Below are 14,087 nucleotides of genomic sequence, written 5' to 3'. Positions count from 1 at the left end.
CCCAGGCTCATAGCTTGAGGAAGCTGTCCACGTGCGGGTGAGTCCCCACATCATTCTAGACTTGTGTCCAGCAGCTTACCCCACATCCTCACCTGACATCTCAGAGGCGAGATGTACAGGACGGAATTCCCAGTCTTCTCCCTGACACCTGCTCCACCCACAGCCTCCGCTGCCGCACCTTCCTGGTGTCCCAGATCTCAAACCTCGAGGTCACCCTTGGTGCCGTAGCAAACACGCACAGCCCATGAGCTGGCCCGTGGGCTCAACCATCAGAGCATCTGCAGAGCCCCACTCCTCCGTACTCCCGTCCCCACCCCTCTGGTCCAAGCCACCATCACCTTGTGCCTCGGTCACCATGGCAACGGCCTGTCCCACTCCTCTCCCAGCGTCCCCCCGTCCCCCTCCACCTCTCCACCCTTCAGCCGGAGAGCATCCTTTCTAATATACGTAAGTTCCAGCCGTCCTGCTCAAAACCCTCCAGGGCCACTCAGCAGCAAACCCACACCACTTCAGGTGGCCTGCAAGGCCCCACATGACCGTGATTCCCACAGCAGGATGTCCCGGAGCTCCGCGTCTGCACGGCACATCACATACTCTCCTGCCTCAGGGCTGTTCTTTCTGAAGGGAACGATTTCCCCAGATGTCCGCACAGCTTCCTCACCTCCCTCCTTGAGATCTTCACACAGATGACACCAGCTCACTGAGGCCCTCCTGGACCAACTCAACCCGGTACCCTTGCCTACCCCCATGCCTAACTCTCCCTACCCTGCGATGTGCCCAGAGCCCCTCCTGCCTTCTAACATACGATACAATTGATGTGAATTCTGTTGTCAGAGTTGCCAACCTCAGCACTACTGTGATCTTGTGGGGCACCATCCCTTACACTGTGGAATGTTGAGGGGTATCCCTGGGCTCCACCCCAAAGATGCCAGGAGCAACCCCCTCCCCGAATTGCTCAGTGCCATGTCCCTAGTGCATAGAATGATGCCTGGCACCTGGTCGATGCTCACTCTACGCTGAGAGCCCAGAGGGAAGTGAGGAAAGAGGGAGTGAGCCCCCTGCCTCCTCGTGGACACCAGGTAGAGAGGATCATGGCCACCGCCAAATACCTGGGCGAAGGAGCGAAGGCACCCAGCTCCTTCTTTATCTTCTCCACCTTGGAGGCCTCGTCCTTCATACTCTCGATTTCCAAGAGGGTGGGCAGGAGGATCTCCAGGTTTGACCCCACTGTGGCCACAGGGCCCTGGTCTGGCCCCCTCTCAGGCTCTTGAGACACTCTCCTGGGCTGCTGGGAGACCCTGGCCTCCATCTTTGAGATGGGGGTCAGCGAGGTGGGTGACTCGGGTATGTCCTCCCACCTCGTGGAGGGCAGAGGGATGGGAGTCTGAGAGGCAACATTCATCTTGGGGCTGCTGGCTGCACGCCTGGGGTGAGAGGACACGTTGGAAGGTCCCTTTGAATCCTGGGGCATCTCCTCCACCCTGACCCCCAACTGCGGCTGCTCCCTGACCCCCACCAACGTCTCCTCTGGCATGGACAAATGGGTGGGGCCGAGGGGTACTCTGCCCATCATGGACAAGTCACACCCCTGTGAAGTTGAGAGCCAGGAGGGCAGGTTGACCAGAGCCGACTTCAAGGTGGGGTCCTTGGAGCCAGCGATAATCATCAGCTTGGCAAGGGTGAGCCCTTCCACAGAGAAGGGCCTGGTCTGCTCCTGGGGGGCTTGTTGGATGGCCAGTTTCTTGGTCTTGACCCACTTCTTCTGCTGCCCCACCTCCTTGGATTTGAAGCCTGGCATGTCCAGATCAATCTCCTCCTTCATCATGTGGACCCTGTCCTCCAGCTTTCCCTTGCCCTTCAAGCCGTCCACGGCAATCTCCTGGGCCCTGCGGATCAGGACTTCCTCTGACTTCTTCTCGGTGGTTGTGAAAGGCACCTCCATGGTCGTTTTCTGAGTTCTCGTCTCTACCACATTCTTCTCCTTGGTGCCCATCAACTTCACCGGCTCTGGCTTCTCTTCAGGCTTCCTCTTCTCAAGCACACCCCCTCTGTGGCTTCTGGAAGGCACCACGCTGACACTGTCAGGGCCCAGTGTCATGTGGTGTTGGGTGGGTGAGGTCAGACCCTTCTGGGATGGGGCAGGTAGGAACACAGATTTCCTGTTGGGAGCAGGGTGGGAAACAGCCTTTGGGGAAATACCAAGTGTTCCTGGGGCCCTCTGAGATGGCACAGCCATGACTGGGGGCTTCTGGAGGATGGCTGGTACATGACGGGATTTCTGAGATGGGCCAGGCATGGCTGGGGCCTTTTGGGGAACGGTTGGTACATGAGGGGGCTTCTGAAATGGGGCCTTTTGGGGAGCAGGAGGATAAGCTGTGGCCTTCTGGGAGGGGCCGGGTGCAGTGGACATCTGCAGTGGAGCAGGCATGGCTGAGACCCTCTTGGACTGGTCAAGGATGAATGGAGCCTTATGAGGGGCAGTGGGCACAGCTAGGGGCTTCCAGTTGGGTGGCAGAGGCCTGGCCTTCTTGTTGAAACTGGGGAAGTCGGGAGCGTAGGCAGCCGGGTGGATGGAGCAGCTGGACATGGTGCTGGTCTCAGGGTCCATCAGGTTGTCCACGTGCTGCTGCCACGCGCACATATCCAGGTCGTCACAGGTGCCCAGCAGGGGCATTTCAGGGCTGTCCTCCGAGATACAGTGTAAAGGGGTCTCCAGTAAGCCTGCCAGGCACGCGCCGCCCTCAGAGTCAGAGCAACCCTGTGGGTGGGGGACGCGAGGGGAGTGGTGGTCAGGCCGCTGGAGACGCCCAGATGCCGGCTGCGGCCCCTCTGCCCTCAGACCCCGGGGTCCAGGCCCCCGCCCCTCCTCCCTCAGACTCAGGGGTGCAGGCCCCCCGGCCCTCCTCCTCAGACCTGGGGGCCTAGGCCCCCAGCCCCTCCTCCCTCAGACCCCGGGGTCCAGGCCCCCGCCCCTCCTCCCTCAGACTCGGGGGTGCAGGCCCCCCGCCCCTCATCCTCAGACCCGGGGGTCCAGGCCCCCAGCCCCTCCTCCCTCAGACCCCGGGGTCCAGGCCCCCGCCCCTCCTCCCTCAGACTCGGGGGTGCAGGCCCCCCGCCCCTCGTCCTCAGACCCGGGGGTCCAGGCCCCCAGCCCCTCCTCCCTCAGACCCCGGGGTCCAGGCCCCCGCCCCTCCTCCCTCAGACTCGGGGGTGCAGGCCCCCCGCCCCTCGTCCTCAGACCCGGGGGTCCAGGCCCCCAGCCCCTCCTCCCTCAGACCCCAGGGTCCAGGCCCCCCGCCCCTCCTGCTCTGTCTCAAGGGTTGCCCCAGCCCTGGGTATACAACTGCCTTGGGAGTAGACTCCATGTGGTCCGGTGTGTTGGAAATGATGCTGAAGATGGTCCGAATGGTGATGCTGGGCTTCTCTGGGGGTTAGGGGGAGGGGATGCAGGGAGAGAACAGTCTGAACCCTCCGCAGAAGGGTCAGAATTTTGGGGGTCCATTCATGGAGGGGGGTGTGTGCTCACCAGAAACTTGGATTTCAGTCTTCGGTCTGCCAGAGGGGAGGTCGGGTTGGGGCCTGCAGGGGAAATTTGGCGTGAGTCTGGCAGCTTCCGCACCGAGACCCACCCCCCAGCCCCCTTGCCCTGCTGGGCGACGAGGCCCTGAGCCTACTTCTTTTCCGTGGATTTCTTCCTGGCGTCCACGTGCTCCAGCTGGGACCACACGAGAGGCAGAGAGTCGCCCACGGCCTGAGACTTGAATTTGCGCTTGAGGGTCTGGCGGTGTGTGTGTGCAGGGGTGGTCAGCAGGTGCAGCCCCTCAACCCCTCACGACCCACCCTGCTCTCCCCAATCCCCTGCCTCCCCAGGCCCAGCGGCCCACTCACCTTGGCCTTCTGTCTCTGAGCTGTCAGAATCTTGTAAGGAAAGGTGGGCTTGGCAGTCATGACTGGAAAGAGACGGACCGGTCAGGTCAAGGACCCAGGGATGATGGGCGGAGGCCCTGAGGAGACTCATGGGGGCACTCAGCCAGGGGACAGAGGGGAAGAGAGGGACTGCTGGGGCTCCATCCACGCCTGGCGGAGGAGCTGAGACTGGGGGGTGGGCCCAGTGGACACTCCAGCCAGCTCACCTGAATGTCTGTGGTGGGATGGGACCTGTGGAAGGGGAGGGGAGGCAGTCAGGAAGGGGTCTCTTCCTGGTGTCCACATCTTCACTACCTCCTCAGTCCAGACCCCCCAGCTCCTCCCGCCTCAGACCCGGGGTCCAGGCCCCCAGCCCCTCCTCCCTCAGACCCAGGGGTCCAGACTCCCAGCCCCCTTCCCAGGGCTCCTATACTTTCATGGCTTTTGCTCCTGACTCCCTCTGGAATCTAGAACCATGGCTGCCCCCAGGGGTTTGTGGGGGTCAGGGCCGCACCTGGAGGCGCCAGGTGGAGGCAGGAGGCCCTAGGTGGGAGAGGCCCGTGGGGGGCGTGTGCAGGGTCCTGGGGGCCCAGGAAGTGGCGGGCTGCTGGAGCTGGCTGATCAGGCGCATCCAGCGGTCGAACAGGAAGCCGACCTCGCTGTCGGGGGCGTCCAGCTCCAGGTAGTAGTAGCGGCCTGTGACCAGGCGCAGCTTCAGGCGCCAGGCGGACAGGTCGTGGATGTAGAGGTGGGCCAGGTCCAGCGGGATCATCCTGGGAGGGGGAGACGGCGGCGGTGGAGCGCGCGCCGGGGGCGCGGGGGGCCGGCGGAGATAGAGCGCGCCCCCGGGGCGGGGCACGAGGGCGCGGATGGAGGCACCTGGTGAGGACGAGGTTGGAGCACTCCCTGTCCTCGGGGGGCTGCGCCATCAGCAGCATGTCCGGCAGTACCAAGCCTGGCAGGGAGGCGGCCACGCCCATGGTCACTCGGTTGGTCCTGTGGTGCACGTACACCGGGGCCCCTCGATTGGTTACCTGGGGGGTCCAGGGAGAGGGGCTGGGACCACTCGGGTCTCTTACGCTCCTCTGGCTCCCCCACAGCGAGCCTCCCACCCCCGTCAAGCCTCCCAGCTGCCTCTTGCCCGCCGAATCCCCCAGCCCGGGTCGGGGGTCTCCCGCCCCTCCTGTCCCTCTTCCGCCCGCGGGGCGCAGAGAGCCGGGGACCTGGACGAAGTTACTCTCGAACATGGGCAGCGGGCGGAGGGGCAAGTGTTCCCCCTGCTGGAGGGTCTTCTGCAGCTCGCCCAGAGTGGGGACCCACTGCGGGGGGCCCCGGAGCGGCTCCGGACGCCTCATGTTCCGGAACCGGTTCATGGCCGCTGCAGAAAGGACGGATCACCCGGGGGCGCGGAGGCAGGGACCCGGCACCCCGACGCCTGGCTGCCCCGGCCCCCGTCCCAGCCCACCGGGCCCAGCCCCTCGGACTTCAGCTGCTCCAGCGGGTGAAGCTTCCCCAGGGCTCGGGCATGGCCCTCCAGGAGTGGTCAGCGCCGGCGTCGGGGAGGAGCCTTCCTCGGGGCTTTATGATCTCATGGACCACAGGTGAGGCGCTTCCTGGGAACCCCCCAGGGACAGTGGGCTCCCTTCTCCTGCTCCTGGTACCTTGCCCCGGAGTCCCAAGGGCTGGGGTGGGTGAATCAGAATACCCTCTGCAGACCCAAACTAGACAACCCAGGGCCCTGGGAGGGTCCCTCTGGGAGGCTGTAAACGGATAATTAAATCCAAGGGTTTCTGACTCTTAAAGAGGGGGAGGCTTCAGTTACAGTCCCCACTTGCCAATGACCCTTTGCCAGACCCGGGGGAGGGTCCATGCTGCCAGGGGCTTCAGTTTCCCTGTATCTAACTTGTGTCTGTGGTAGTGGTTGCCGTACATTGTTACAACGAACTTGTAACGGCCCAGTGCTGTACGTTCGGACATCAGGTTTGAAATAAGCCAGACTGGGCAGAGTCAAACTGACTCTCCCTAGCTGTGTGGCCTTAAACGACAGGATTCCCCAGGAGCCTGTTCCCTCCTCTGTAAAATGAGGGGGGTGGGTACCGGGGAGTGCAGGGAATCTTGTAAATAAAACCCCACACTTCGGGCCTGGCCCAGAGAAGGCCTGCAGTGAATAGTCATTGTTGTCCCTTTCTGAGGTCTTTTGGGGAGGGTGGGTGCTGCTACTCTGTCATTCTAAATATAGTGTTTTTGTTTTTTTTTTAATGTGTCATGCAAAATACGTGGTCATTGTAATAAAAGTTCTGGAAAATACAGAGAAGCACAAATAATAAAAGTCACTAGCAACCCCACCCCCACCTTCTACCTGAGCTGGCCATTGCCAACATTTTGGTGTATTTCCTTCTAGGGTTTTAAAATAATCCATATATCTATCTCTATCTACATACCTACATGTGTAAACACACACAATGGGGATCACAGTGGTTTGTAGCCTGCTCCTCCTATGCCAAAGGCAGGCTCTGTTAACATCTCTCTTCACGGCTGCCATGTTCTGTCACATAGGTAGGCACTATAATTTATATAACCATCCCCTACTGTTGGGCATCTAGTCTGTTTTCAATTTGCTGTTGTAAACACTGCCATAAAGGACAGCCTTGAACTTGCAACTTTGCCCTGTACTAGTAAACTTCTGAATCTTTCTAATTATTGAGTGCCTATGAAATGCTGGCCACCAGGTGAGGCTCAGAAGCAGCACCAAGAACTCATGGTCTCTGGGGGTGACCCAGAGAGTAGATAGTCCCCCCCCCAGGGACCCCAGCATCGAGCCCCCAGCCCCCAGAGAAATCACCTCTAAGTGGATGTGTATGACGAATTTAATTCCCTCTTCTCCATCTCACAAAGGTTTCTCACATTTTTGTACAAAAACCCAGGCCTCCTTTCCCCCTCCCTGCCCACCCCAACATAAAAAGTTAATAGTTTAATAAATAATAATATGCTCCTGCCCAGGCCCAGAGGGGTGGGGGTCAGGGAGACCCTGTGGCCAGACTTATTAGAGACCCACGAATCTGGGAGCCAAGTTCCCTCCTCCTCATGGACCCTGGAGTCCACTTGCCTCCCACCACCCCTGTTAAATAAATAAGTATAAATAAGGCACAGATGCCCCTCTGCCCAGGTCTCCGGGACGGATCCTGGAGGGATCGTCTCTAACTAGGAGAGAATGGAGTGGGGAGGGGGGGGGTGGAAATACTCTGACCGCCACAACTCCATCCCAAAATAAATAAATAAATAAGATCTGGCTTTGAATGGCGCTGGTGGCTCTGGGCGGAGGGTCACAGCCGAGTCTTCAGCAGCAGCAGGCCCCGCACGGCCCAGTCGAGCGTCAGCTGCAGCCCCCCCAGGATGGCGTGGGCCGCCCGGATGCCCCCCCAGGCTGAGGCCGGGGGTGCCAGGGGGGGTGCCGGAGGGTCTGGGGGTGCCTGGGGCAGGGCCAGGCGGGACATCTGCCAGGAGAGAACAGAGGGTTAGCGTCAGGCCAGGGGTGCAATAGGGTGTCCAAGTAAGGGGGAGGGGTTTGAGGCCTGTGCTGAACCAGGGTTGGAGGAGGGCCAGGGGTCCTATTTCCACAGCATCTCGGGGCTGGAAGCTGGGGTGTCAAGGGAGAGAGTCCTGCAGGATGCTGAGTTCAGAAATTTGAGGATGGGGTTCCAGAGTCAAGTTCAGGGGGCTGGGGTGGGTCTGTAAGGTCAGGGCTGGGATCCTGGGGCTGAGGTCTTAGATGTGAGGTCTCTGGGATCAAGCTCAGACACTCATGGATGAGGGCTGGGGCCTCCAGTCTGGGGTCTCAGAGCTGAGAATCGGAGTCTGAGTTCCAGGGCCTTTGGGCTTATGTCCAGGAACTGAGGACTGAAGTCTTACCACCTCAGGGTCTTGGGTCTGGGGTTTAGAAAGGCAGGGTCTTGGGGTCTTAAGGGGTCACAACCTAGGTCTGAGCTCTTGGGGACTCAGGGCTCAAGGTCTGCGGTCTTCTTGTTGGAGATCTCAGGATCTAGGTCCCTGGGGTCTGGGGCTTGCAGAGCGAGGGACTCCAGGCTGGTTTTGAATCAGAGCTCATCCTTATAGGGTCTGGGGTCTTAAGGTGTCAGGATCTCAGGGCCAGGGTGTGTGTGTGGGGGGGGGGCGGGGGTGTCTCAGGGTCTGGAGGTTCAGAATTCCCTGGGCTTGGGGTCTGGAATCTTCCTGTCTTGGGGCCAAGGTCTCCAGGTCTTGGGATGAGGGTTTGGACTCTCAAATCTTAGGACTTCAGGGTGGGAGACTCGGAGTCACAAGATCATGGGGTCTGAGTCTCCAGGTGAGAGTTTAGAGTTTCCAGGCAGGACTTCGGAGTCCAGGGGCTCAGGGACAGGGGGAGGGTCTCAGAGTGGGCCTGGAGTCCGGGGCCTCGGGGACACAGAGAGAGGGTCTTAGAGTGCCCTGGAGTCCAGGGCCTCAGGGACATGGCGGTGGGGGTGGGGTGGGGGCGTGTCTCAGAGTGGGCCTGGAGTCCGGGACCTCAGGGACATGGGGAGAGGGTCTCAGAGTGGGCCTGGAGTCTGGGGCCTCAGGGACACAGAGAGAGGGTCTCAGAGTGGGCCTGGAGTCCGGGACCTCAGGGACATGGGGAGAGGGTCTCAGAGTGGGCCTGGAGTCTGGGGCCTCAGGGACACAGAGAGAGGGTCTCAGAATGGGCCTGGAGTCCGGGGGCTCAGGGCCAGGTCATCGTACCAGGAGCTGCAGCCGGCGCAGCAGCCGGTCCAGCCGGGCCTGCAGGGTGCCCAGCTCGGGCTCCAGGGTCCGCAGGGAAGGGCCTCCTGAACGTCGCAGCCACTGCACGTGCCTCAGGTAGGAGAACAGGTCTGCCCGCAGCCGTGTCAACACTCCCGGGAGCTGGGGGCCCGGCGGGGGTCGGGGGGCGTCAAGGAGCGCCTGGCAAGCGCCCACACCAGCCCCCAACCCCCTGCACCCGCTTCACTGGCCCACCCCCGCCCTTACCTGCAGCGCTCCCAGCGCCCCCGCACTCATGGCCAAGGTGGGGAGCGAATCCAGGCTGTGGTCTCCGTCAGCTGGGAATTTGTCTCTCTTGGGGGGAAAAGAGGCCGTGAGAGGGACCCAGACCAGCTCCAGGGGGTCCTTCCTCCCCCACCACACGCCCCTGACCCCCTTTCCCCCCCTGTCTCGGCCACCCTGGTAGCCCTGAAGCCCTCCGGGTCTCGGTCCTGGCCCCTGCCCGTCCCCTGCAGGCTGTCCTACCAGCTGTGCGGCCAGCTGCCGAGTGTCCGCCAGGAGGGAGCGGGTCAGGAGGACGGCGCTGTCCAGCTCAGCGCGAGGGTCCGGGGAGGCCCGCGGCGGGGCGGGCGGCGGCCCCGGGGCAGCAGCTCTATCGGGCCACAGGCTCAGGGCGGCCAGGACCAGGCAGCAAACACCTGGGAAGGTGGAGCGGTCGGGGGAGAGGGCAGTGGCTCAGCCCCGACCGGGGGTCTGAGGGAGGAGGGGCTGGGGTGCGGGTCCTGGGTCCCCGGGCGGAGCACCCAGGGCTCGGCGCAGGGCCTGGGCGGGTTTCCCTCTCCCTCCCCGGCTCGGGCTGCCCCGCCCGTCGGAGCAGACGCGGCCCCGGGGCGGGTAGACGGGCCGGGCGTCTCCCGTCCGCCCCCGGACGCCGGGATCCGGGCCCCGGGGCGGGGCACGGTCGGGGGAGACGCACAGGCCAGGACCTGCCCCCCTCACGGGGCTCGGGAGCCCGAGCCGGACCGAGAGCAGGGGAAAGAGACCCGGGGGAGACGGAGCCGCCGGAGGAGCCCCCGCGGGGGCCGACCTGAGCGGGCCGCAGAGTCGGGGATGCCCCGCGGCGCACCTGGGCGGCGGGCGGCGGGGAGGCGGGCGCGCCGAGCACGCACGCGGCGGGCGGAGAGGGCGCCTGGGCTAGGTGCGCTGGGGCCCCGGGCCGCCACCTCCCATCCCCCCCCGCCCCGCCCACCCCGCCTGCCGACCAATCAGCGCCCCTCGGGCCGCTCCGCTCCAGCGGCACGCCCCCGGTCCGCCCCCCGGGCCCTCCCTGCCCGCGGTCCGTCGGTCTGTCCGCGTTCGTCTGTCTCTGCTGTTTCTGTCTGCGCCCCTGCGTCTCCCTCTCTCCTCCCCTTGGCTGGGTGCGGTGGGGAGTGGGGGGTCTGCTCTGACCTCCTGGGGCCCTCTGCCTCAGTTTCTCTCCTGGAGCCTGTCGGTTGGGGTCCCCGGGTGTCCAGGGCCCCCTGACGCCCCGGGGGTCCCGGGCCCTTCGGGCTCAGTCCCTAGCGTTTGTCTGTCTGTCCGTGGGCCTCCCATCTCTGTCTCTTCTCCTGGCGCTGTCCCGTCGAGGTCTCCGCGTCCCTGACCCGGCCTCGCACCCCTCCCGCTGCCCGTTCCTTGCCCAGGGCCCCTGCGCGCCCCGAAGGCCCTGCTCGCTGCGTCCCCGCCTCCCCATCGCTGCCTCGCGCTCCTCCGGCGCTCTGTCTGCTCCCCACCCTTCCAGCGACGGTCCCTCCCTCCGCTGTCCCTCCCCGTCCACCCCCCCCCCCCAACTCCCCGCTCCAGGAACTTGAACCAACTTACTGTTCATGTCCCCACAGGGCAGGGATTCCCCAGGGCAGGGGGCAGGGGGCTGGGGGCCTTTAACCCTTCCCTGTCCGCTGCCGTGGGAGCCCTGGGGGTCAGCTGGGCCTCGGCCTGGGGAGGGGAGGCATGTGCGTGTGAGCAGAGAGGGCCGCGGCAGTGAGGGAGTGTGCACGCCTGGGGGGTTATATAGGGGGCCGAGGCGGGCGGGCGGGGGGCAGGCGGCAGGGGAGGGCGGCCTGACACATCCTGACTCACCCTCCCTGCCTGCCTTTTCCATTCAGACGGAGCCGGCTGCCTCGCAGGGCTCACGCCGCCGCCGCTCTCGGAGGAGGGCACGGAAGGAAAAGTTGGAAAAGTTGAAAAGGGAAAGGGGGGGGTGGTCGGAGAGGGGCTGGTGAGGTCATTGGCGTCCCCTCCCTCCACCTCCTCGGCCGGCCGCCGGGGCAGACACACTCTGTTGAGAACGGGGCCTGGCTGCAGGGCGGGGGGGCCTGGGTGGACCGTGGCTGGCAGAGAGATGGGGAGACGGGGAGCTGAAGATGGGGGCTGGAGGTGCGAGCGCAGAGACGCTTTTAGGAACAGAGAGGGAGGGGGCTGCAGAGACCCAGACCCAGGCAAGGAGGTCCAGACACACAGAGAGATGGGCCGCAAGACAGCGATGGAGTGTCTGAGATGCAGAGAGAGATACACAGAGATCTCCCCAGAGAGACAGAGACAGCCAGAGAAAACCAGCGGAGAGAGGTGAGGTCCAGGAAGCAACACAAAGATAGCAGGAGAGATTTGGAGAGACCCTCCCCCACAAAAGGAAAAGAGACAGAGACAGGTGTGTCCGAGAAAGGCGAGGCAGGGCAGCAGCAAACAGCCACAGGCAGGGTGACAGAGATGCAGCCACCCCCAGGGGCCGAGGTCCCGAGAGAGGCATCTGCCGGCAAGGGGTCAGCCATGGGGACTGACAGAGGGGGGCCATTCTCCCAGAGACACATTGGAACGTGGAGAGAGAGGACCAGAGGCAGAGACAGGGACCAGAGGCGAGAGACACCCAGCAGGTGTGGACCTCGGACACGTGGCTTCACCTCGCTGTGCCTCAGCTGCTCTGTCTGTGAAATGGGGACACCCCAGGCACCCTCCCCAAATGCCTGCACAGGGAGACAGTGAGTTCACTCCTGTAAAGTCACACAGTCAACTCTCAGTCGATGTGAACCATTGCCATTCTCACCATTGATGTTTTATTAACATATCCAGGGAGACAGATACAAAGATGTGGCCCCTAGGGAGATGGAGATGGGGAGACAGGGAGAGTGCTGGGGGTGGGCAGGGACGGGGAGAATACATACGTGCAGAGAGGTGGAGAAGCAGACAGGGGCTGGAGCCGGAGGGGGACACAGATTCCAGGGGACAGCGGTGCCAACACAGACTCACATATACCGGGGAGCACCAGGGGTATGGAGCAGAGGTGGCTCCCGGGGTTCATGGCAGGATGAGTGAGGGACCCAGACAGGAGCCCAAGCCCCCAGGAGCAGCCCCTAGGATTAAGGTAGCAAAGGAGGACGGAGGAATGTGAGAGATCAAAAGGTGACCAGGACTTTCGAAAGTCTCCCTGTAGAGCACCCCCCGCCACGCTGTCCCCAGACTGTGCTAAGCGGCTGCCAGGGAGACCCTTGGGATGGATGGAGGCTGGAGGCCCCCCTCCCATACCCCACCACTTGGGGGGCGACTGCTGAGGCCCCCGGGGAGGTGAGGTCACAGCCCCCCACGGTGGGACATGACCTCATCGCCTCAGGTGAGAGCTCGCTCTGCCTCTCTCAGTCTGCCTGGCCACCCCTGCCAGGGCCCCCCAGGGGCCCTCCCCAGCCCCCGCGAGCGCTGGGACCCAGGCCTCTGACCACTGGGTCTCCGCCCCTCAGGGGGCCTGTTTCCGGCTGAGTCAGCGTGGGGGGCCCGAGGCTGCGTCAGTGAGGGGAGAACTGACGTAGCCCCCCCCAGACTGGTGGGGCCAGCCAAGGTGACTCAGGCCACCAGCCTGGGGGATGGCCTGGCCCGAGGGGGTGTGGGGGCCTGGGCCTGGGGCCAGCCTGTCGGACGGAGGGCAGCCCCTCCACTGACAGGGGGCAGGGCAGGGGAGGTGCCAGCCCCCACCCGCTGCTTCAGCCGAGGATCACAAGAATGCCCCCCCAGCCTCCTCCCTCTCTCTCGGGGGTCCAGACCCCCAGCCTCCACCTCCTCCTTCACGTCCAGGAGCCCAGCTCCCAGCCCCCTCCTCCCGCAGACCCAGGTGTCCTTCAGGCGGGAAACCTTCGTTTCTCCAAAGAAAGACGGAGAGAACTTGTGGGCATGCTACAATCTGGGGAGTGCAGTCCAGAGTCTGGGTACGGGTCAGCGGCCCGCGCCCAGCACCAGCCCCCTCCTCAGCCCCCACCTTGAGGGCGTGGGAGTCATCTCCCCACCCAGGGTAGGGGGAGGGCTGCAGGGGGCTGGTGGGAGTTCTCAGGACTCCCGGGTCTTCCCCGAAGGTGGGGACACTTGGGCCACTTCTGCAGAGAGGCAGAGACCTCAGGGAAAGACACGGTGGAGATCACAATGACAGGAGATGACAGTGACAAATGGAGATGGGACCACACTGAGGCACCAGAGAGAGAGAGATGCAAACAAACAAAACGTCGGGACCCACCGAGACACAGAGAGACAAGCTCAGGGACTTAGAGGCAAAGACGGGGAGAGGCCCAGAGGGGATCCGGTTGCTGAGGGGTGGTCACAGACGCGGGGGGTGGGGGAGATGCCACTGGGAGATGACGGGCCCCAGGGGGTCCTTGCTCATGGGCTGGCCCCCGGCTGAGGTGGAGCTGGCCGGCGTGAGGTCAGCAGATCCGAGGCTGTGTGTGTCCGTCTGTCTGTCCCTGGGGGGTCCTGTCTGGCCTCTGGGGGGTGACGGGGCAGGCGGGCCGCAGAGGCGGCCCAAACCTGTCATTAGCGGTGAGGGCCATGACGGTGGGCCCCCCCAGCCCCAAGCCGCGGTCCAGGGCCCGCGGCCCCGCCCCCCACCCCCTCCTTGATCCCTGAGGAATCCCGGGAATTGGGAAGTGGGTCCAGATGATGTTGACACAGGAAATGGTCAGCAGCTGCCGGGCCTCAGCCCCGCAACCCCTCTGACCCCCACCCCCGGCCCCCTGCCGAGCCCCTCTGACCTGTGTCATCTCTGACGAAGGCAACCCCGGGCCCACTCAGCACCCACCAGGATGTTTACAGGAGGTGGGGAGGCCAGGAGGCAGCCTCACAGGGCTTCTGGGGAGGGGGCTCTGGACTCCTGGTCAGCTGCCCTCAGACCTCGGCCCTGCCCCCTGCACCCTCAGACTGAGTCAGGACCCCCTGGGCCACCTCTGTCAGACCTGAGTCAGGACCCCTGGCCCCTCCTCCTCAGACCCAGGGGCCCAGGACCCCAGCTCCTCCTCCTCAGACCCAGGGGTCCAGGCCCCCATCCCCTCCCCCCTCAGACCTGGGGGTCCAGACCCCACGCCTCCTCCTCAGACCCGGGAGTCCAGACCCCACGCCTCCTCCTCAGATCCGGG

At 63.9% G+C, this 14,087-nt stretch overlaps 2 protein-coding genes across 2 annotated transcripts; both read right to left on the bottom strand.

Annotated features, from left to right (window-relative positions):
• Window positions 1-1,006: 1,006 nt before the first annotated feature.
• On the bottom strand, window positions 1,007-5,279 carry GARIN5B (golgi associated RAB2 interactor family member 5B). Its single transcript, XM_055551238.1, has 9 exons — window positions 5,130-5,279; window positions 4,786-4,940; window positions 4,421-4,679; window positions 4,134-4,158; window positions 3,889-3,950; window positions 3,675-3,778; window positions 3,527-3,579; window positions 3,342-3,424; window positions 1,007-2,758 (listed from the first exon to the last, which is right to left on the bottom strand). Exons 1-9 carry the CDS (start codon window positions 5,277-5,279, stop codon window positions 1,007-1,009), a joined length of 2,643 nt encoding a protein of 880 aa, XP_055407213.1.
• A 1,493-nt stretch (window positions 5,280-6,772) lies between these two features.
• Window positions 6,773-9,563, bottom strand: IL11 (interleukin 11). The gene is made up of 4 exons (XM_055552314.1): window positions 9,187-9,563; window positions 8,929-9,015; window positions 8,662-8,823; window positions 6,773-7,400 (listed from the first exon to the last, which is right to left on the bottom strand). The coding sequence occupies exons 2-4, from the start codon at window positions 8,956-8,958 to the stop codon at window positions 7,230-7,232; spliced, it is 363 nt and encodes a 120-aa protein (XP_055408289.1). The 5' UTR covers window positions 8,959-9,015; window positions 9,187-9,563; the 3' UTR covers window positions 6,773-7,229.
• Window positions 9,564-14,087: the final 4,524 nt, after the last annotated feature.

Source organism: Bubalus kerabau, chromosome 17, assembly GCF_029407905.1.
Source record: "Bubalus kerabau isolate K-KA32 ecotype Philippines breed swamp buffalo chromosome 17, PCC_UOA_SB_1v2, whole genome shotgun sequence".
NCBI lineage: Eukaryota > Metazoa > Chordata > Mammalia > Artiodactyla > Bovidae > Bubalus > Bubalus kerabau.
The sequence above is the reverse complement of the archived record's forward strand: the minus strand, read 5'-3'. Positions and strand labels throughout refer to the sequence as shown.